The 22,660-nt window shown below is 36.2% G+C and overlaps 1 protein-coding gene and 1 long non-coding RNA gene across 2 annotated transcripts in view; both read right to left on the bottom strand.

The window, feature by feature from the left end:
• LOC116306029 (uncharacterized) overlaps positions 1 to 22,660 on the bottom strand; it is a 328,067-nt gene that overhangs the window by 222,754 nt on the left and 82,653 nt on the right. The window lies entirely within an intron of this gene.
• LOC148909581 (uncharacterized) lies at positions 13,707 to 19,292 on the bottom strand. Its single transcript, XM_089033615.1, has 6 exons — positions 19,227 to 19,292; positions 18,111 to 19,151; positions 15,209 to 16,217; positions 14,854 to 14,938; positions 14,556 to 14,757; positions 13,707 to 14,381 (listed from the first exon to the last, which is right to left on the bottom strand). Exons 1-6 carry the CDS (start codon positions 19,263 to 19,265, stop codon positions 13,707 to 13,709), a joined length of 3,051 nt encoding a protein of 1,016 aa, XP_088889741.1. The 5' UTR covers positions 19,266 to 19,292.

Raw genomic sequence — 22,660 nt, 5'->3', positions numbered from 1 at the left:
TAAGTGGTAAAACAATGTGTTCCATACAAGTCTTTTTTTCCCGCTCAAAGTACGTCTACTAAAGGTTTTTACCTGTGCACCGCAATTACTTTTTCCTGCTCGGCCGCTGACCAGCGTCGCAATCGCGTGATCAGTATCTAATCGTGATTGACGGATTAATTTCGATACAATGCTGTCGTGTGCTTTTGGTTATATTATTAATAGATTTCGTTGAGGATACGCAGTTGAAAACAAATCAGTGGCGAGAAACTTGATTTGAGCGGAGGAGATTATGAGGTGATCACTATTCGGTCTAGGTGGACTTGAGTCTGTTTGAGTTTTCCTTGAAAATATATTGGGTTTTAAAATTTGAAAAGATTCGTTGATAAGTCGGGAAAGTAATAGGTAGTCTTGCCGAGTAAATGAAAATTGTCAAACTCTATGACAACAATGATGGAGAGGTAGTATTCGATGAATGGCCTGTCTTTTCGGTACGTGCAACAGTCGATCCTCCTGATATTTTTTCGTAATTTTTTTTTTAGTGATTATGTTCACTTGGCTCAGTAAATTTGAAATTCATTGTTGTGTACGTTGATTTTATCCAAGGCGAGTTCAACTTCTATGAGCTGAAGCAATATAGCATAGCCCATGTTTTGATAATATTCCAGTTTCGAGTTCTCTGTTCCTCAGGGTTAGCCTCTTTCTTTGTGCCTCGATTTTACTTCGATTTAGCCTTGATTTTACCACCCATATCTATGTGTGTTAATGTCTATTTATTTGTTCCAGTAAAGGTCCTTGAAATTTTAAAGTGTTTGTATGGGTGGAAGTTGTCCATTGTAAACTTTAAAGTAAACTTACTTACTTAAAGTAAACTAAATGAGTCTGTAATCAAGGAACACGGCAAAGCACAGAACAGCATAGAACAGCACAGAATAGCACAGAACAAAACAGAACACAACCCGACAGAACAAACAAAACACAACACAACAACAGAAAATAACGTAATGGTAGTAACACATGGACACTGCCCAAGTGAAAAATACAAAATGTGAAACATCAAACCTCTGATTTCCTCTATTTGCATTGTTTGTTTTTTTTAATTGAATACTCACTTTCAAAAAAAAAAAAACATAAGAAGACAGAACATACAACACCAGCATCCTTGCCGTGACTGCACCAAGCACCATTACCATACCCACTACTAGTACAGCTTCCAAGTGAGGACTCTGAGCCTGTACATTGCATGTTGTACAACCATACTTTGCCCGTCCCTTGTCCAAACCACCAATATCCTACAGCTTTGGCATAACCGAGTTGTCGACATGCAACCTTGGCATCCCTCATATCAAAGCCGGAACCACCATAACAAACTGTTCCCCATTGACCACTGTGGTAGACTTGTATAACACTTGTGAAACATAATTCATTGTCCATTTTTGCCCCTTACCGTTAATAATCGTATGTACGTAGAAATAATAAACAAGTAAATCTTATAAAATATCAATTAAGGTCATATAAACATGTTATATATACAGTAAATATAGTATATATAGTAAATAAGTCAATGAGAATAAGTTTTAAAATGACATGTAAATGGCCTATCGTTGTGGCATTTCGTAGTATTGAAACGAGACATTTATTGAACTTTTGAACTTTTATTATATATTCATACAATATTTAACAAATATAGTAGAACGAGACTTTGTTATTACACAAAAATACTTGTATCTGCTGTAATGTTGTAATGTTTTATGTACGTTAAAATTATAAAAAAGGAACATGTATAAAAAATGTTTGTATATGTTTATTGAACTTTTACAGTCAAACCAGGTCAAGCGTATCCCCCAAGAATGCATTGTTCATTATTTATGTGATTATTGACCATTATTTGTTTCAAGAATGCATTCCGTTTGAAAATATTTAAAAGAATATTCAAAACATTATTGGATTACTGTATATTCATACATTATTGTATGAATATGCTAGAACGACATTTTATTATTACTTTTTCCTAGAATGCATGGGAATCCGTGTGTAATGGTTCTTGTTATATGAATGATGCACGGGTCACTTATGTACAGATTTGTCAGTTTACAAAAACATTCATTACTCGTAAAAGTAATTGTAACTTCATGACGCTGCACAGTTCAAGCGCTACGCTTTCAAAACCTATGACAAATAAAAATGAAATAACGGGCCAAGCGAACGTTTAACGAATTGAATGGGAGACATGACACCATTTGATTGTGATCCTGGGCATGCCATCCAAATAGTCCAATATTTATTCGTACCGCATCCAACAACATAGTTGTTCATAGTACCAATAATCAACAGTTTTGGTGTACCCAAGTTGCCTACAAGCGACCTTCGTTATTACAAGGGTAAATTTACTAATATAACTTTGATTATTATTACAAACAGTAATTACATTTTGATATATACAATATAAACAATATGTAACATAAGTGTTGATTTTATATATTTAGAAAGACAAAAAAAGATAAAGAAAGGATATTTTTACAGATTATTAGGAAATTAGTAAATGAAATAAGAAATAAATGAATAAATACGCATACAGATAGTTATGTGTATTTATCCACTCATTTATGTAAAAAGGTACCTAGAAGTTTCGAATATGTCACTTTACATTCTACGCTAATGATCTGAATAAAATGCTAGAAATTCAGATTTGATTGTTGATTTGAATGATTTTAAAGAAAGATTTTTGTAGGATTCTTGTAAATCATTCCATTTACGAGGACCGGTATAATGTATTGAAAATTTACCATAATTAGTTCTTACAGGATGAATATAATAGGCTGGTTTAGAGGCTAATCTAGTTTTATATTTATGACTAGAAGAAACTGTTTGAAAAAAATTATCAATTACTTGAGGTAGGTAATTGTGATGATAATGGTACATAAAGCTCACAACATTGAGAGAAAGAAGGTCTTGAAATTTTAAAATTTCCATTATTTTTGAAGAGAGGTTCTGAATGTTGGTCAAATTTGGAAAAGGTCATAATTCGTAGGGCTTTTTTCTGAAGTCTAATGAGTGGTTGAAGATTAGTACTGTAGGTTGATCCCCAGATAATCATACCATATGTCAAATAAGGGTAGATAAGACAGTAGTGTAATTGTTTCAAAATAGAATTATTTACAAAGTATCTCAGTTTAGAAATTATGGCAACACCTCTAGAAATTTTTTTACACAGGTCATGAATGTGTTGTTTTTAACTCAGGTTTTTATCAATAATAAGACCTAAATATTTAACATATGTTTCCTGCTTAAACTGACGAGTGCAAATTATTAATTTGAAATGATATATAATCTTCTTTTGGTGTGGATGAAAAAGAACAAAATTTGTTTTTTTGGAATAGACCAGTTTCGAATTCCAAATTACCGCTGCGTTCCTTGATTACAGACTCATTTGCACAGGGTTAGCCTCGTATCAGTGTTTAAATATTCACAAATACCAACAGAAAAGTCAAGAATGCACAACTTCAACAATACAAACATTTTGAAACTCGACGGACCTAGACTGGAACACGTGAATATTCTGCACAAACTCGAGGCTAACCCTGTGCAAATGAGTCTGTGATAAAGAAACACAGCGGTAATTTGGAATTCGAAACGGGTCTATTGATAGATAATTTGTTTGCATTTAGCCATTGTGAGACTTTATAGAATTCAAAGCTTTTTGTAGGTCTGAAAAAATACCACAAGAATATAAGCCTTTGTCAATCGCACTTTGTACATTGCCTATTAATAGAGTAAGGGAATGAATGGTGGAATAATTAGAACGAAAACCAAACTGATTTTCATACAGGGTTGATTATGGATTAATAAACTTGATTAATCGATTGTATACTAGTTTTTCTAGGCTTTTGTTGAAAACAGAAAGGAGAGATATGGGACGGCAGTTTGAAATGTGTAGTTGTGAACCTTTTTTATAAATAGGAATAACTTGAGAGAGTTTCAGATTATCTGGAACAAGGCCAATTGAGAAAGAGTGATTAATAATGATTGCTAGAGGGTATGAAGCTCTCTCCTTTAAAATCTTGAGTAGGAATGTTGGAATACTGTATGGACCAGAAGACTTGTATGAATTTAAGTTAGAAAGAATATGGTAGAGACTAGATAAACTAGTTAACCGCGTCGGTGTTTAGAATCGAACAGTAGGAAAACTGATTTAACTTAATACACCGTATGGTTTGTGATGTTTAGAAACTAAAAGTTAAGTTAGAAAATTAGAAAGTTAAGTTAGAAAGGATGTCTTCTATCTCAACTGGAAATGTTGGTGAAAGAAAGAAAGAATTGTTAGACGGTAACTCATAAATGATTTCTCAGAGGGTGGAATAGATGTTGCAAGTCGAGGTCCTACGTTAACAAAAACGTTATTGAATTCCTGAGCTATTTGAGAAGGATCAGTGATATTTAATCCATTTTTAGAAATTTTAGCTGGTAAAAAGTAAGTTTGTTTTATCAGGCAAATCAAATATTCTTTACCTTTCCATAATAACTTAAAGTTTGGTTTTTTTTGATTTACAGAGAAGTATTCATTATAATAACGCCTTTTGCTAATCTTCAGAAGGTGATTTATTTTATTTCTATATTGTTTGAATTTTTGGTGATAATATGGACTGCGATTTTTCATATAGAGTCTGAAAAGGTGATTTTTGACAGAGATTTTTTCTTGGTCAAACTTTTTGTAATCTCTTTTGTATATTTTGTCCTTGGGAAAAAAGTATTTATTTGATTTATGATAAGGAAATTAGGCAGATGATCAGAAAGATCGTGGAGGATATTGCCACTTATGAAGTGAAAATTAATGGAATTGAAAAAGATGTTATCGATAAGGGTTGCAGAATGACTAGTGATCCTTGTTGGCTTCAATATATGCGGTTCAAAGAAATAAGCGTTTAGTGAATTAATGAAGTCCTCAGTGGGAGGATAGTGCCATAGTTGAGCAAGTTAATATTATAGTCACCCATCATAATAGTATACTTTTGTTCTCTATGAATATTCTCTAATGACCTATACAAGTTATTCAAAAAAGTTTCAAGATTTGAATTACGGTGCCTATAAATGACACCACATAGAGTATTTTTATCAGATGGATTTTCCAATTTGCAATCCAGAGTATTTCACTTTCATCAAAGACACTGCTTAGATCATCACGAACATGGAATTTAAGAGAACTATCAATATACAACCCTACTCCACCTGCCCTTTGGGAAGTTGGTTGGGACACAAAAGAATATCCAGGTAGTTTTAAATGAAAAAAGTTATTGTGTGTAGATTGTATCCACGTCTAAGTTAGCCCAAAAACACTAAAGCGAAATTTTAAATCACTCAATAATTGATTAAGATTGTCAAAATTGGCAGAAATACTTCGAATATTGCAGTTTAAGAAAGATTCTGAGTTGTACAATTCAAAATCTCTGGAGAGGAGTGAAAATTATGAGGAGAATAATAATCTTGTGATGGAATATTAAATTCCGGATCATTTGAACTTAAGTTGGGATGATTATCTAAAGTAGATGCAAATTCTAATATTGGTAAATTAGATAGACTAAGCCTTGAACGATCTATAGAACAAGTGCATAAACAATCGGTGTTAGAATTGAAACACATCTCAAGTAAATCTTTGATATCAAGATCGAAGAATGGAAACATGGATTTATTTATATTTTATTTTATATCGTTTATGTTAACTGAATCTTTAGGAGTTTTTTTCCTAATTAAATATAAGAGAATAAAATTTTATCGAAAAAAACTTCACATTTTATCCATTTTTTTAAGCAATTCAAATCAATTATGCTATTTTTGAAGAGTATTTGAGTATAACGATTTGAAACAATTTCCTGCACTGTGTCCTATATTTGCAATAGAAAAAAAACTTTGTTGCTTTTTGTATAGAAAAATTAAAACTTGATAAGATATAAAGGCAAAACGCTAGAGAGATAAATTCAAAATATATCCATGTGAAAAGATTTGTTAAAGAGAGTTTTACGTTAATAAATCAGTAAAATTTCATTAGTTACTTCTGGAAGATATGAGAATACTTATAACAAATGAAATAAAATACCCATACTAACATCATAGTTGTGAGTTTTGCACAAAGAGTTAACGGTACCCCATCCTGGATGAGAGCAGCTTCCAAGAGATGACTCTGAACCAGTACATTCCATTTCGTCGAGCCATAATTTACCCGTCCCTCTTCCGTATCGCCAATTTCCTAAGGCGCTGTCAAAACTGTTAAAACGTTGACGACAAGCTACCTTGGCGTCCTTCATGTCAAACCAATCATGACATACTGTTCCCCATTGACCAATGTGGTAGACTTGTATAATCCTTTTGAGAAAAAAGCCTTTGCTTTGAGTAATCGGTTTTGCAGAGTACTGAAGGCTTCGTTCCGTTTTTTGAAAGTATATTGAGAAGACGGAAATTCCCTCCACTTATGTTCACAAAGTTCTCGTGGATATGTATCACCAGGGCCAATGGGGAACAGTTTGTCTTTATGGCTGGTACATGGAGGAAGCGAAGGTAGCATGTCGCAATCTAGGCTTTACAAAAACTGTAGGATTTTCGTGGGATGGACGAGGTACGGGTAAAGTATGGCTGAACGAGATGCGATGTACAGGCTCAGAGTCCTCACTTGGAAGCTGCACTCACGATGGATGGGGTAGCGTTCACCCTAACTGCAACGGTCACACTATTGATGCTGAGTTCTTATGAAAGGGAAATGTTGCCCCTCAGTTCTTTGATATTTTCGTATAATTGCCTGATTTTAACGTCAACGTTCTTCGTGGAGTTCCTCAAGGAAAAATCATAGAAAATCGATTACACGATTCAAGGGCAGCATGAGTCTCCACAATTTTCATTTCATATAAAATTGAACTCGTGTTGCACATATTGCTCTCGTGGAGGTGTATCACCAGGGTCAATGGGGTACAGTGTGTTATTATGGCTGGTATATGGAGGAAGAGAAGGTTGCGTGTCGCCAACTTGGTTTTATCAAAACAGTAGGAGCTTCGTACCGTGGACGAGGTACGGGTAAGATATGGCTGTACGACATGGGATGTTCAGGCTCAGAGGCCTCGCTTGGAAGTTGTTCTCACAATGGATGGGGAAGCGTTTCATCTTACTGCAATAGTCACACAGAGGATGCTGGTGTTTCAGTATGTTTGCATCGATCACGCTGACGATGATGCTGGTTTTGTTTATGTTCGTCAGAACGTTTGGTATATCTCCAGGGTCAATTGGGAACCGTATGTCATAGTAGCTGGGACATGAATGGTGCATGTTGACATTGTCTTTCGCACTGAGGCATTCGTTTGTATAACTATGCTCTCCTCCTGTAAAATCCGTTCAGTTCTCTTAGCCTGCTTCTGATATAAAGACTAGAATCATCCACCAGAACCATTTGTGGCGATGTAGAATGTCTAATCTTGCCAACAATAGTGTAGGGGAATTGAAATCTTGTCATCGCTATAGGCCTCGTGATAGAGAAGACAATTTTCTGAAGTTGTCCGGATATAGAATTGAAAAGCGTCGATTTCTTAAGAAAAAACCTAGATTATTTTCCGTTCCGTAATTTACCAAAAGATTTCTCTACCAGAAGGACGGAAAAGAAAAAGCTAAATACCTCCCCAGATCGTCCACTTACATCAACTACATTTTCTGCCTCAAACAGTGCTAAATAATAACACGACAGATCCCTCTGCTGATCCCACGAGTTGTTTCCAACAGTGATACCGGTGGATGGTGTGCCAAACAAGGCAAACAAAGGAAGTAGTTGTTGGAACACTTGATGGACTTGGTAGTGAAGTTGGTGCTGCAAATGATTTTGCGTAAGGGCAATTGCACGCTTCTTCCTTACTCTTTTCCCTGGGTCTGCTTTCTCCCACTCCCTTCTCCCAAGTGTCAGGATCTGTTGATGTTTTTATAACGCCTTCGAGCTCTGACCTTAGAAGAAGGGGGCAATTATTAATAACTTAGTCAAGGTAAAAGTTCCCAGGCCTGTATGATAGTAGGACTGATCACCATTTTTTGAGCTCTCCCACACAACTGCAAGCCGGTTTTCACACAAGTTGCGTTGGCATTGGATCGTGTTTCAGTGGAAAGAGTGTTAAGTTATATATATAACATATCTATAGAACTGATGTCCACGAATCACGAAATAACGGCTGAGCTACGCAATACCAAAAACAACCAATGTCTACACTTTACTGGCGAGTATGTGCGCAATTCAAAATTAAAAGATTAACTTTTGGGAATTTTGGAAAACAAACTGTTTGGTATAGCACCAGTGTTTGTTGACTGGGATATGCCAGATGCCAAGGTTGCATGTCGACAACTTGGTTTTACTAAAGCTGTAGGAGCTTCGTACGATGGACGAGGCACGGGTAAGACATGGCTGTACAACATGGGGTGTTCAGGCTCAGAGGCCTCACTTGGAAGCTATTCTCACAATGGATGACGAAATGTTAACTCTGGATGCAACGGTCACACCTGGGATGCTGGTGTCGTTTGACTATATTTTTGTTTTGAAAAATACAAATCGTACTTCATTGTAAAAATAAGTTTGTTAGCTAGTGCTTAATTTTCAAGACCAGTCTTTAATAAACATATACGTACCACACGTACGTACATAATTTACAATTAGAAGTTTGGTGAATTTTTAAAATGTTTTAAAATCGAGGCACGTTTTCCTCGGAGAATTACTCTTCAGATATCAAAGTAATGCCATGATGGGTTTTGGAAGCAAACATACTAACCAGCATTACCCATACCTGTCCTCTTATGCAAATATATGCTGATGCAGCTTCGGTGATCTTAAATAAATATCATGACATAGTCATGATATAAAGCGCACTCTAATTGACTGCATATCTATGACCAAAAGATAAATTGTACACGAGCGCGCAACTAATTATGCATGCTTGGGTGAGCAGACGTCAAAAATCTTTTTCAACACTTTCTTGAGAACGTGCAACAATCAGTAACTGTGATCTAATCTAGCCACTCTAGCCCAGGCACGTAGAATTTTATGTTGGATATTGGTTTGTGCCATTTAAGACTTTGTAAGCCTGGATATAAAGATGTAATCGCTATTGTAGTCTACACCAGTAGCGTAGTCAATGTAGAACAGTGTGACATACTAGCTTCGATATGAATGATGCCAAGCTTGCGTGTCGGTGGACAAAAGACGGGTAAAGTATGGCTGATTTGGATACAGTGGATGCACAAAGACCTCTGCTTTAAATTTAATTAAGAGGTAATTATTAATTTTTGATCGCATAGATCGCAGACGCGCCCAAACGTTGAATGAGAACTGCCCAAAATATCTCTTACCTACAACAACCAATACCTTTGATCTAATTTAGCCACTTTAGGACATGTTTGGTGCTTGTTACGATTCTGTATGTCCGAAGTACATTTGAATTTGAAATTGCTATTTTAGGCTACCGCAAAGGTCAATTGGGAACAGTGTGTCATGGTTACTTTGACATTAATGATGCTAAAACTGTAGGATATTGCGACTACGGACGAGGTTCCGGTAAATTATGGCTTTCGTACATGCGGTGTACAGGATCAGAATATTCTTTTGGAAGTTGTAATCACGATGGATTGGGAAACGTTCACTCCGGCTGCGATGAAGCTGATACTGTTGTTGTTGTGTACTTTTTCATATTATGAATACGTGCTAGAATTTGATCTTGCATATTGGTTTGTGCTAATTGCGTAATTTTTATTTTAGGCTACCACAGTGGGGAACCGTATGTTATGGTAGCTTTGATATGAGGGATGCCAAGGTTGCATGTCGACAACTCGGTTATGCCAAAGCTGTAGGATATTGGTACAATGGACGTAATAATAATAATAATAATAACTTTATTAATGTCTCTATATCCTCTAGCCGGGCACAAGTGCCCTACTAATCGGGGAGACAAAAAAAAAAAAAAAAACAAAAAAAAAGATAAATAGATAAATAAATGATTAAATAAATAATTGAATAAATCAAAAATAAAAATAATAAATAATAAATAAATAAAATAAAATAAATAAATAAATAAAATGAAATAAAATAAAAATACTATATGACTATATATATAATTATAATTTATGACTATCTGAATATAATGTAACGTATTATCGGAATAAAATATGACTATATAAATATAAATAAAATATAAATATAATATACTAAAATTTATTTGTCAGCTCGGTCAGATCCAGCTTCCTAATACCTTTTTTGAAAGCCTGAAGGGATGATGATGACCTTAGTGATGTATTGAGCTTAGACCACAAGTATGGTCCAAAATACCTAAGACTATTCCTCCCATACTTAACTGTATTATAACTAGTAATAGAAAAACCTGTGTTCCTTAAATTATACTTATGAGAGGGAGAAATAAATAGATCAATCATAGTTTGAGGTAGCAGTCTGTTTTTCATCTTGTACATGAATACTGCAATGTTCTGTAGCCTTCTATTGTACAGCGTGGTGAGCTTTGCTCTCTTCAATAGTTCTTCATAGGATGATTCGTAGTCGCAGTAAACAGCCCTTAATCCTCTATGATTAATGCATTCTAATTTGCTTCTGTCACTGGCTTTGCAAAAGTGCCAGACCAAGCTGCAGTAGTTGAAGTGTGGTAAGATTGCAGACTTGTAAATCTATAGTTTTGCATGGATGGGTGTTAACTTGCGTAGTCTCGTTAGGATTCCTACCTTCTTGCTTGTTGTGGTGCAAATAGCTGATATATGGTCAGTGAAAATTAAATCCTTGTCCACGATGACTCCTAACAACTTGAATTTGTCTTCTTGAACTGTGCTTATGTTATCTATAACTGTATCTCTTATGTCCTGGTCTTGTTTCTTTCTCGTCATCACCATCACTTTATATTTACTTAAATTACCTTCAAGATAGTTCCCTCTATACCACTTTGCTGTGGTCGTTCCGTCTTGTTCCAATGTATTAATTACTTCTTCCACTTTAAGGTGTGAGGTATAAAGTTGATGGTCGTCCGCGTACATCGAGAGTTGTGATGTTATCTTTTCATAAAACAAGTCATTTTGAAATATGTTCCACTTGGCTGGCCCTAAGGCAGAACCCTGGGGACATCCACGATTTACTGTTTTCCAGTCACTGATGATGTTGCCAATTTTTACTCTGTTTTCTCTGTCTTCAAAGTAGGATTTCATGAGAGCGATGGAAGATTCTGAAAGACTGGAGCTTGGCTAGTAATAGTGGCGGGTACATAGAATCAAACGCCTTACTCATATCCGTCGACAAGACAGCTACTGATTCATTCTTGTCAAGTGCTCGTTTCCAATCTTCCACTAGTGCACTAAGGTGGTTTCACAGCTATAATTACTTCTGTAAGCAGACATAAATCTATCCAGAATGGTTTCTGACAGTTCCTTCAGTTGTTGACAGAGAAGTTGTTCAAAAATCTTGTCGACCGATGTGAGTACAGTAACTGGTCTGTAGTTTTCCTTACTCAGGGGATCATCTCTTTTATACACTGGGGTCCATTCACCACGCTTCAGGTCCTTGGGCCATTCTCTCTGTTCTATAACTTGATTGCATATCACTGTTAAAGGAGCAGCAACCTCTTCTGCAGCTATCTTGAGAACCCTCGGGGGTACGAGGTCGAAACCCGTGGCTTTATTTGGGTTCAATTTTTTCAAAGCTTTTAGTACATCATCGTGTTCGATATTACTGAATTTGAAAGTGTTGTCACTCCATTTCTCTTTAATTTTCCTTGCACTCATATGATTTACAAAGGGGTTTCTTCCAGTACTTTCAGATATATCCCCAATGTTGTCTGCTATCTTAGAGAAATATTCTGCAAGAATGTCTGCCACTTCACGCTTTTCTTGAACCATCTTTTCATTAACTTTGAGAGTAATCTCTTTGTCACCTTTTGACTTATTGTTCATAAAAGGTGAGAAGGCTTTATAAAAAGATCTAGGATTTTCTTTAAGGTCATCGGCTTTTGCTCTCCAAAAGTTTTTAATCGCTCTTCGTCTAAGACGGGATGCGGTGTTTCTCCAAAATCTCATCATTTCCAGACTCTCTTCAGTTTGTAATCTCTTGTGTCTTTTTGCAAATTTCCTTTTCTTTCTAATTGCTTCTTTCCATTCGGCAGTTATGTACGGTGCATCTCTCCCCCTGACTTTCATTTTCTTCAATGGCATGTGTCGATCTAATACTTTTGTCAATTCTGTGTGCCAAGATGTATACTGCTCATTTGCAGAACTTGAGATCTGTAAGTCCACAATAGCCATGGCCTCTTTGACATCAGCCTTGAGCTTAGCTTCGTCTAGGTTTTTCAAACTCCCGAAGGATATGATCTTAAACGGATGAATTTGCACTTTCGGTTTCAAGAAGCCATAAATCATTGCGTGGTCACTCAAGCCAAAGTCAATCACCCCTGTGGTATCAAATAAATCAGACCTGTTGGTGAGGATTACATCGATGAGAGTTTTACTGGAGGGGTTAATTCTTGTGTACTCCTCAATTAAGCATTTGAGATCGAAAATATCCTCTAGGTCTTTAAGAGAGGCTGTCCGTAAATATCGACTATTGTCGGAAAAAATTTAAAAAATGAAAATTTTCTTTTCCTTACCAGAAGATTACATTAGTTGAACTGATTCTCAGAAAAAAATAAAAAACTTGAAAAAAACAATTTTCTCGCCGAAAAATGACATTTTCGGTTTTCTCGCTTCCAGGCGGGTTTTCAAGGGTGAAAAGTACGCCTCGTTATGAACTCTCTAAAAAGTTTCATTTCAATGCAAACTAAAAACCAATACAATATTTTGATAGAACACATAATAGTTGACATTCACATTATAAAATTATTACGATTAATATAAGATTGATTATTTAGTGAAGTTTTGAATCTTTGACATTTTTTCAGTACAAAAAATACATCAAAATCAGGGCATCTTTTTAGCCATTTCTACATCGCCTATAGATTCAAAACTATATCTTGGTGAAAGAGCAATGTTTCGTCTACACGAAAATGCAATAATATTTTTGGGCTACTCATTTTTTATACACGAGAGCTCATAACGCAAGCTGCTCTGAGGTCAAATTTAGTGAAAAACTTCTGGTACTTTGGTCACGCAACTGGCATTGAATGAAAGCAAACTGGCGACAAAACGCAATCATGTCTATTTATATACATCGTTAATGATAAAGAAAGAAATAAAGAACATCTGAACGCTGTTTTTAGCTTTAAAAACACATACCTTAACCAGAATTTATGGAAATCTCGATGACTGCGCGTACGATGCTATGTTGTCGTCGCCATTATCGGCTCTGCATTATTAAAGTACAAAGTTGACCAAAGTTTGCTTTTAATTTCCACGGCCGGTGAGTCTTCCTCGGTTCTATTATACATCCTGAACCCATCTTCAGAAATATTGGCATGATATTTGAAATATGATTAAGGGAATATTTTAAGTAAGTAACAAAGATGCGAAACAAGCTAATCATTTAAACGAGAGCGTGACGCCGTTACACACAGGAAACCCGGTCAAATACTTTCTAACAGAGTCGGAAGACATACACACAGGAAAGGCACCGTTTTGCCGTAAATCTTTCAAAAGAGAGCAGCGTCGCAATACGAGAGATCAATGATTACATGTTCTTTTCTTTTCTTGTTTCTGTTAAAAATACCCAAATTAAGCGTTTAGTAGCTGTAAAACTCTCAGGAGCTGCTTCTTGTGCACGTACACGATTGAACAAGTTCATTTATGAATGCCAGATAAGGTGCCTTGCGTTTCTTGTGAGAAGAGTCCTCATCCATGTTAAAGAAAACGCAAATGTTGTGCAACATTACAACAGTGAGCTTTTTAAGGTTTTTAGCTGCATAAAGCTCGCAAACGTTGTATGTATCATAAATAATGGGATGACTTAGCTGGCATTCTCTCAGGATGTTATCACGGATAGAGCTGTAACAACTTTGATCTTCAGCGGCCTCTATGTCGTGTGCTTGGCCTGCACCTGCATGCTTCAACTTTGCAGAGGTCCTTGAAAAATAGGACTGTATTTGTTGGGCCGACAAAAATTCTTTAACCGTGAAGCGACGTTCCCCTGTTTCGCTTTTTGCTCGCCTCATGTCGCGAGACACTTGTTCGGGGTCCGCTTTGTTGCCAGTATCCTGACCTATCTGGTATTTGGCATTGAGGTACTTTTTTTGGTTTTCATTAAATCTTTCGCCCTGCTTTGAAATCTTTAAAGCCCATCCCATTTGCAGAACCTCTAATGTAGACTGAGCAGTTGAAGATGCACCGCTGGTACCCAGGACGACTGGTTGGCTGCACGATCCTTCTTGTGATAGTTTCTCCCGATACAATATTTTAGCCTTGTCCAGGAGAGTTTCCTTATATATATAATGAAAAGTAACACTGTTAGTTTAAAGCTCATTTAAAAGTCCGTTTTTATTAAGGGAATATTTGTTAAGTCCAGACTTGGCAATATAAACATCTCTCTATAAACTAAATACCGGGTTATTATTTCGGTAATGTAAGATTACATTTTTTCTGTGCAAGATTACCTTTTCCGCTTTAATAATGCAGGTTCCATAGAACATGTGGTTCTCAAGACTGCTGTGCCTTTGAAAAGCTTTAACACATCCTTCCTTTGGACATGAATACAATGCGTCAGCCGGCAATTGAACGTCACCTTCAGGTGTGCAGTCCTCTGTTACTGCATCTTCTACTTTTAGATCTGACTTGGAGTTATCTTTATCCAAGGAGCTGACCAAAAAGATATATAAATATATAAACCTATAATATATATATATACATATATGAGTAATATGTATATTACATGTTTTATAAATATTATTATACCTAATTGGTTTGGTAGCGGCGTCTACGAAATCACCCTCTGAGAACTCTATCTCCTCTACAGTGCACTTGAAAGGACTTCCTTTGCCTAATAACATGTACGAATCATTTAAAAAACTATTCTCATAAAAAAATAATACACAATAGTAAATTCAATAATAATAAGTAATAATAACAAATAGCGATGAAATGATGAGTGATCATCATCATAATGACTGATGATGAAAAATCAAGATGATGCATGATGACGATGATGGCGAAAATGATGCATAATGACAATGGTGATGATGATCCATGAAATTAATGATGATGCATAATGATGACGATGTTCATGATGATAAACAAAAACGGTACGTACCTTCCAATTTACTCCAGGAAAGCTCTTTGCCTTTGCCGATGTCGTAGGCTCTCCACACTTGGACCGTTTGTTGTTTTTTATCTCTATACAAAAAGTTGTTTAAGCTGTTCACGCCTTTCCATTTCCATTCGGCCATTGACACCTGCATTTTTGCGTTATCTAGGAGGGCCACCCGGACACCTTTTACTCTATCATGCGATACCATAGCGTTGAAAAGTTCCTCCGCGGTTGTTACGTCATTTCCCTCGTTAATATAACGGCGTACATGAGATTTGATCGTAGCGGCTTTCCTCTCACAGGGTCCTTTGCCCCCCTGGGGGTCGCTAAAATCCACCCTCTCTACCTTGATACCTGTTTTAGCTAGATGTCGACATGCAGATAAAAGTGCCACGCTGTGATAACAGCCGGCGTTGTCTTGCCGAAAATATGTTGTGTCAAGTTCAGGATGTTCTTTCTTAAGCTGCAATAGCGTATGCTTCATCAAAGCAATGACGGTCATGGCGTCTTGTGTTGTGTTTTTGACAATATGCACAAGCGTCTGGTGTTGTATAACATCCTTCACCTTCCGCACAACAACACTAATGTGCCAGGATATGCCACGCTTCGCAAACCAATCAGCCTGCGTCTCCCTATACTTTTGCGGCAAGAATTTCATCGCCCAGTCATTGGTTACAAACACAGACGTTGGTCCCAGTCTTCGCAATATGTCAATACGAGCCCTATCTTGCTGCGTAGATCGTAGCTGGTGTGCCTTCCAGGCGTTAATTGCTGCAACAGCTTGCTTGAACATATACTCAAGGTCGTCTCGATCATCATTCGTTAATGCTGAACCGGAACTAAGTAGTTTTGTCTCCACTTCCTTTATTGCGTTTTTTAACTCCTCGCATGATGCACAACGCTCATCGTGAGCATGAACGCACGCAACGGTCTTGAAGTGCTCATCTTTTGGATCGCTCAAAGCGTACGAGATGCAGTGGTCAGCAATATTAGACAAAACAGCTATGTGCACCTGATCAGTAAAAAAAAACCTTTGTAAGAAAAAAAATTTAACCATTACCTGATAGGTTATTAGATCGTCGCTTAGAGAAACATTTTGGATTCCTTTAAGAGTAGATGTCAGCAAAAATCAAACAAAATCGAAATTTTCTGGCAACAGTCAAAAAATCGATTTCGCTTATATTCAAGTATAAGGTAGACATATAGCCAAAACAAATCGTGGTATACTTCGTTTTTAGAAATATGGCTTTATTTCCGAGAAAAACGAGGAAAACCAATTTGTGCATAATTGACCCTCTGAGAGAGCCAAAATATCATTCAACTTCGAGTGCCTCGCGTGCCTTGACAAAAATATGTATGGACTTGAGTATTGAAAAACTTTTTTTAACATTGTCTTGTCTTTAAATCTGTGAAATTTTATTATTTTCCAATAAATCTATGTTGGCGAAAAATTTTTTATTACCAAGTTACTTTGACACCTCATCAAATATAAAGAACTTTCAAAAAATATTTAAACCATGTGCTATATAAAACAAAACGTCGATATTTAGAAATTGAGAAGTTAAAACAATGTTCTAATCGTGAGTAAAGTGATTGTTTTGGGTATTTTGTTCTGCGACGAGTAATGGAGATTTAAAATTGGAGAAATTTCGAAGAAAAAGCGGCCGTTCGGTACGATCAAATAAATTTAAAATATTTCCTTAAAGAGCAAAATATTTAAAAAAAAGCAAACTACTAGCTTGAAATACTATAAAACTACATAGTTTGAAAAGATGGATTAATAAAATTAAAATTATCCACAATAAAGGAGCATTTTTCCAGAGTCAAGTGCCTTTACTAACAACAACAGCGTTGCGTTACCCAAAGTTCGTGAACGCGCGGCATTCTAAAAGAAGTGGGTGTGGCCTTTGATGCTACCGCGTCACACCTTTACATGTCACGTTCGTATTTACAAAGACGAATTCTACTGAAAATATCCTTATACGTTCTAGCTTCTTTCGAAGTAGGCTTTATTGGACCATAAAGGATATTAATATACAGTCATTATCAATCATTACGCTTTAAGAAAATAAAATATGAAAGTAAAATCCGCATATCGCTGGCTGATAAACGATTTTTAGAACAGTCACCATTAAACGTATTCGTAAAGTATAGCAATTTTCTCCAACTTTAAACCCTTATTACTCGTCACAGATCAAAATACCCAAAACAATCACTTTACTCACGATTAGAACATTGTTTTAACTTCTCAATTTCTAAATGTCGACGTTTTATTTTATATAGCACATGGTTTAAATATTTTTTGAAAGTTCTTTATATTTGATGACGTGTCAAAGTAACTTGGTAATAAAAAATTTTTCGCCAACATAAATTTATTGGAAAATAATAAAATTTCACAGATTTAAAGCCAAGACAATGTTAAAAAAAGTTTTTTAACAATCAAGTCCATACACATTTTTGCAAAGGCACGCGAGGCACTCGAAGTTGGATGATATTTTGGCTCTCTCAGAGGGTCAATTATGCACAAATTTGTTTTCCTCGTTTTTCTCGGAAATAAAGCGATATTTTGGCAAATGAAGTATACCACGGGTTATATCGCATCAAGGTCTTCCTAATGCTAAAATATGAGAAAATTCGATTTTTCGACTGTTGCCGGCGTATGTTCGATTTTTGCTGACATCCTCTCTTAAGTTTTTTTTTTTTGTAAACTACTTTAACGCTCGCAATCAGGATTGCGCGATAGCGATTTTCGATAATAAGAAGACTGCACTCACTTCATCCAGTTGCACCTTTTATGATCATCTTATTTCAACATGCGCAGTTTGAGGGTGGAGCACATGGGAAACGTATTTGCCGGTGAAATGAATGATAACGATTCGTACAAAATAATTCAGACAAGTAATACCTTATAATCGCCTTTGAGGTATTGTTTTCCTTTTCTCAATGACAGATCAAGTTGTTTCAAAACAGGTTTTTCGAGGCACCCATAATCACAAAGCTTCTGGGAGATAGACAGCAAATCATCAAATGCTTTAGACCCTTCGGCAGCTATGTAATCTAGACCCTGTAAAGATTTGCGAACTGAGGCACTGCATGATGACAAAATTCGTCTCATGGTGGAAGCGCTGAATGGGATAAAGCTAACTTCTTTACAATACTGAGTGTACTGGTCGATAATACGCTGTGGCACCATAGTCCTGATGACGTTAGGTGTTTGGAGAATCTGCCCATTTGAGAGTTGTAGATACCGCTGGCCAAAAGGCAGATCTTGAACGACGTGAGAGCTTGTTATGAAAGTTAAGAAGTGATCCAGTTGAGAGGGGTTGATGCGCAATTTTGGACTTTGAGTTTCAGGCAATAATGCACCACGCCCATGTTGTAATTGGTGATGACGGGCAGCCTTTACTCTGAAATCAGTAATCCCTGGAATGTACGCTTGAATAGTGGAGTAAGGAACTAGGTCTGCCATAAAAGATAATACTTGTCGTCGGGTGTCCCAACTATCTGCGTTATCGTAAGCTTCAGCCAATGCTGTTAAGTAGGTCTTTTCAATAATATCATGAGCACCTAACGCTTTCTCTACAGAATGTGAGCGTTTCACATCTTCCCATAAACACCGTGGATCATTTGGTTGAATAACTTCTAAAACTGCTACAACTGCATCTTTGGTCTGGCTGATATATTTATTCTGAGAATGGGAAGATAAATGATTCCATGCTTTACTTGTCTTTGATATGTTGGCTCTTCCACTAGCATCAAGAAACGCATTTAACTTTGCGCGACGGATAAGTAGACTTGAATCTTTCTTCGAGGTAGTTAAGCTAAGTTGTTCACTGGAACTACTACTGCTGGTGTTTTCTGGGATGAACTGACTTGAATCTTCTGGCGCGATGTACAGGTTTTCCATTTCAGAGCATATGCCACTTAGGTCGGTTAGAGAGTCATTCTTTAAACAAAATATTCACACAAAAAATTAATAGTTTGGAAGCAACACTATGAAAGAATTTCTTATATTGATTACTTTTTCTGTATCAGATGATGGGCATGATGCATTGTTCATGGATTGATCTTGCTCTTTTTGACTAATGTTTAGCTCTGCGCCCCCTAAAGACAGACGACACCGCTTGCATATAGCTGTGGGGATAATAAAGAGAGCATTGTAATCGTGTAAATCATGAAATAATAACAAATTATCATTATTATGAATATTATTATGTGTGAGTAATTGCCCTATTTCACGTCACTGCTTGTTTATGTGGGGGATAGAATTGACAAATGCAACAGGAAATTCGACAAAATTTGCTCCTAGCGAAACAGTTTAATCTAAAATGGCCTGGTATTCAGATATAATGTGTGTTAATATGTATCTGAGCGTTTTCTGGGTATTCTACTTCTCTTCGTGAATTGATACGGATTTTAGAACAATTATCGGTTAATTTGCGTTGATTTGACCCCGTCCGACGACCATGATCCTTTGCGTTTAAACAATAGATTGTTTCAATGTGACGTCATAGTGAAATAGGGCAATTGAACCAGGAGAATCAACAATTAAATAATTACGATAATCATGCATGATGATGATGATAATCATGGGTGATGGTGATGATGATGATAAACATGGATGATGGTGATGATGATGATAAACATGGATGATGGTGATGATGATGATAATCATGGGTGATGGTGATGATGATGATAAACATGGATGATGGTGATGATGATGATAATCATGGGTGATGGTGATGATGATGATAAACATGGATGATGGTGATGATGATGATAAACATGGATGATGGTGATAATGATGATAAACATGGATGATGATGATGATGACGATAATCATGCATGATGACATGATGATTTTAATGAGAATGATAAATCATCGATGAGAAAAATAATCGGTTAAATGCGAACTTACGTGAACCAACCGGAACGAGCACTGATGTGAGATCAAATAGTCGTTTGGACTGTACAAGATTGATTCCGCGATCACCTTTTCTGGGGTGTGTTTTATGAGGAGCCCCCTCTGTAGGGACAGCACACATTTTCTTGTTGCAAACCCAACTCACGCCAAATTTATCTCTATGTCGAGGACAAATAGATCGCTTTAGTGCATTATCGTCTTGTTCGAAAATACCTACAATATCGGAAAAGAGAGAGTTATTAGAATTGGACCAGTTTACCGCCTAATAGATGTTAGCCGGAGATATAAGCCATGAAGCCTTTTTGAAGTTTGGACTATGTGAGACAGCTTAGAAAAAAAGTTTTTTAAAAATAATATTTACAATATACACAAATTTTGTTTGGTGTCAATCATATTTCCAGAGTGAAGTCCCACTGAAGAATCTTCCACGTCTTGATCTTCTCTCCTTCAATAGTCAAGTTTTACATAGTTTAAAACAAACTGCCAATACGTTAGAGACGTATGGGGTATATATACGGCGATCAGTCAAGCATATTTGGGTCATTATATAACTTCATGAAAACATACCTGCTCTTGCTAGTAGAAGAGAGATTTCGGTATCGACGGAAGAATCAAACGTTCGGAAAGTCTTCAAATGACCTCTGATTTCTTTCTTGCAATTTGTAATTGATATGCATTTGGTATTAGATGGATTAAACTTGCTGGGACCACAAGGACCACCCACAAAGTTAGAATAATCACATGTTGCCATTATTCGTCGCGAATTATTCTCAGCGTCGTTCAAAACACTGCGTAAAATAACATAAGGAAGGGCACGTGGACACGCGCGTGCTGAAAAAGGTTGTCAATTTCATTTCTCTTCCGTAGAAAACGATGTAACAAAACATAAATAAAGCGACAAATCTATCGATATTCTAACAGATCAATCAATTGCATTGAAAGGCAAACAATAAATAGATATCTAAAATACATGATCGTGAAATTGAAAAATGACAAAGTACTTCTTCCGACTCTGTTAGAAAGTATTTGACCGGGTTTCCTGTGTGTAACGGCGTCACGCTCTCGTTTAAATAATTAGCTCGTTTCGCATCTTTGTTACTTACTTAAAATATTCCCTTAATCATATTTCAAATATCATGCCAATATTTCTGAAGATGGGTTCAGGATGTATAATAGAACCGAGGAAGACTCACCGGCCGTGGAAATTAAAAGCAAACTTTGGTCAACTTTGTACTTTAATAATGCAGAGCCGATAATGGCGACAACAACATAGCATCGTACGCGCAGTCATCGAGATTTCCATAAATTCTGGTTAAGGTATGTGTTTTTAAAGCTAAAAACAGCGTTCAGATGTTCTTTATTTCTTTCTTTATCATTAACGATGTATATAAATAGACATGATTGCGTTTTGTCGCCAGTTTGCTTTCATTCAATGCCAGTTGCGTGACCAAAGTACCAGAAGTTTTTCACTAAATTTGACCTCAGAGCAGCTTGCGTTATGAGCTCTCGTGTTTAAAAAAATGAGTAGCCCAAAAATATTATTGCATTTTCGTGTAGACGAAACATTGCTCTTTCACCAAGATATAGTTTTGAATCTATAGGCGATGTAGAAATGGCTAAAAAGATGCCCTGATTTTGATGTATTTTTTGTACTGAAAAAATGTCAAAGATTCAAAACTTCACTAAATAATCAATCTTATATTAATCGTAATAATTTTATAATGTGAATGTCAACTATTATGTGTTCTATCAAAATATTGTATTGGTTTTTAGTTTGCATTGAAATGAAACTTTTTAGAGAGTTCATAACGAGGCGTACTTTTCACCCTTGAAAACCCGCCTGGAAGCGAGAAAACCGAAAATGTCATTTTTCGGCGAGAAAATTGTTTTTTTCAAGTTTTTTATTTTTTTCTGAGAATCAGTTCAACTAATGTAATCTTCTGGTAAGGAAAAGAAAATTTTCATTTTTTAAATTTTTTCCGACAATAGTCGATATTTACGGACAGCCTCTCTTAAGGATCTTTCCTTCTGTGCTGTTTGGCTTACGTTTATCAAGATTTAGGTCCCCTAGGATCATGACTGTCTGTCTTATTTGAAGGGCCCAGGTAAGCAGATGATTCAGTTCGTCTTGAAGTTCTGTGAAGTAATTGTTGTTTGATGATCTTGATGGTGGTCTATATAAGCCCAAAACAATAGAGTTATTGTCGCCTATCTCTACATATAGAGCAAGAGGTTCCAGTGTTTTGTAGGCTTTCACAGGTTTTAAGCGTTTGACGACAATACCTGATTTTACGTAAGCCATTACTCCTCCTCCGCCTTTAACCCTGTCGTTGCGAAAGATCCGATAGCCAAATAGCTTGAATAAACTATTGGAGTATGTAGAATCAATTTTTGTCTCAGTCAGTATTATCATACTTGCTTTTAATTTTTCGTTGATTTCCTTTATCTCGTCGAACTTATTCTGGACGCTGTTTATGTTCAGATGTATAAGCAGATCTTGATTATGATAAGCTTGTCTCTTATTTGACATA

This window comes from Actinia tenebrosa, unplaced genomic scaffold (assembly GCF_029948245.1).
Source record: "Actinia tenebrosa isolate PJP-AT-01 unplaced genomic scaffold, QUT_ActTen_1.0 PGA_scaffold2__45_contigs__length_23673736, whole genome shotgun sequence".
NCBI lineage: Eukaryota > Metazoa > Cnidaria > Anthozoa > Actiniaria > Actiniidae > Actinia > Actinia tenebrosa.
Note: the sequence above shows the minus strand (reverse complement) of the source record. Positions and strands in the feature narration are given on the sequence as shown.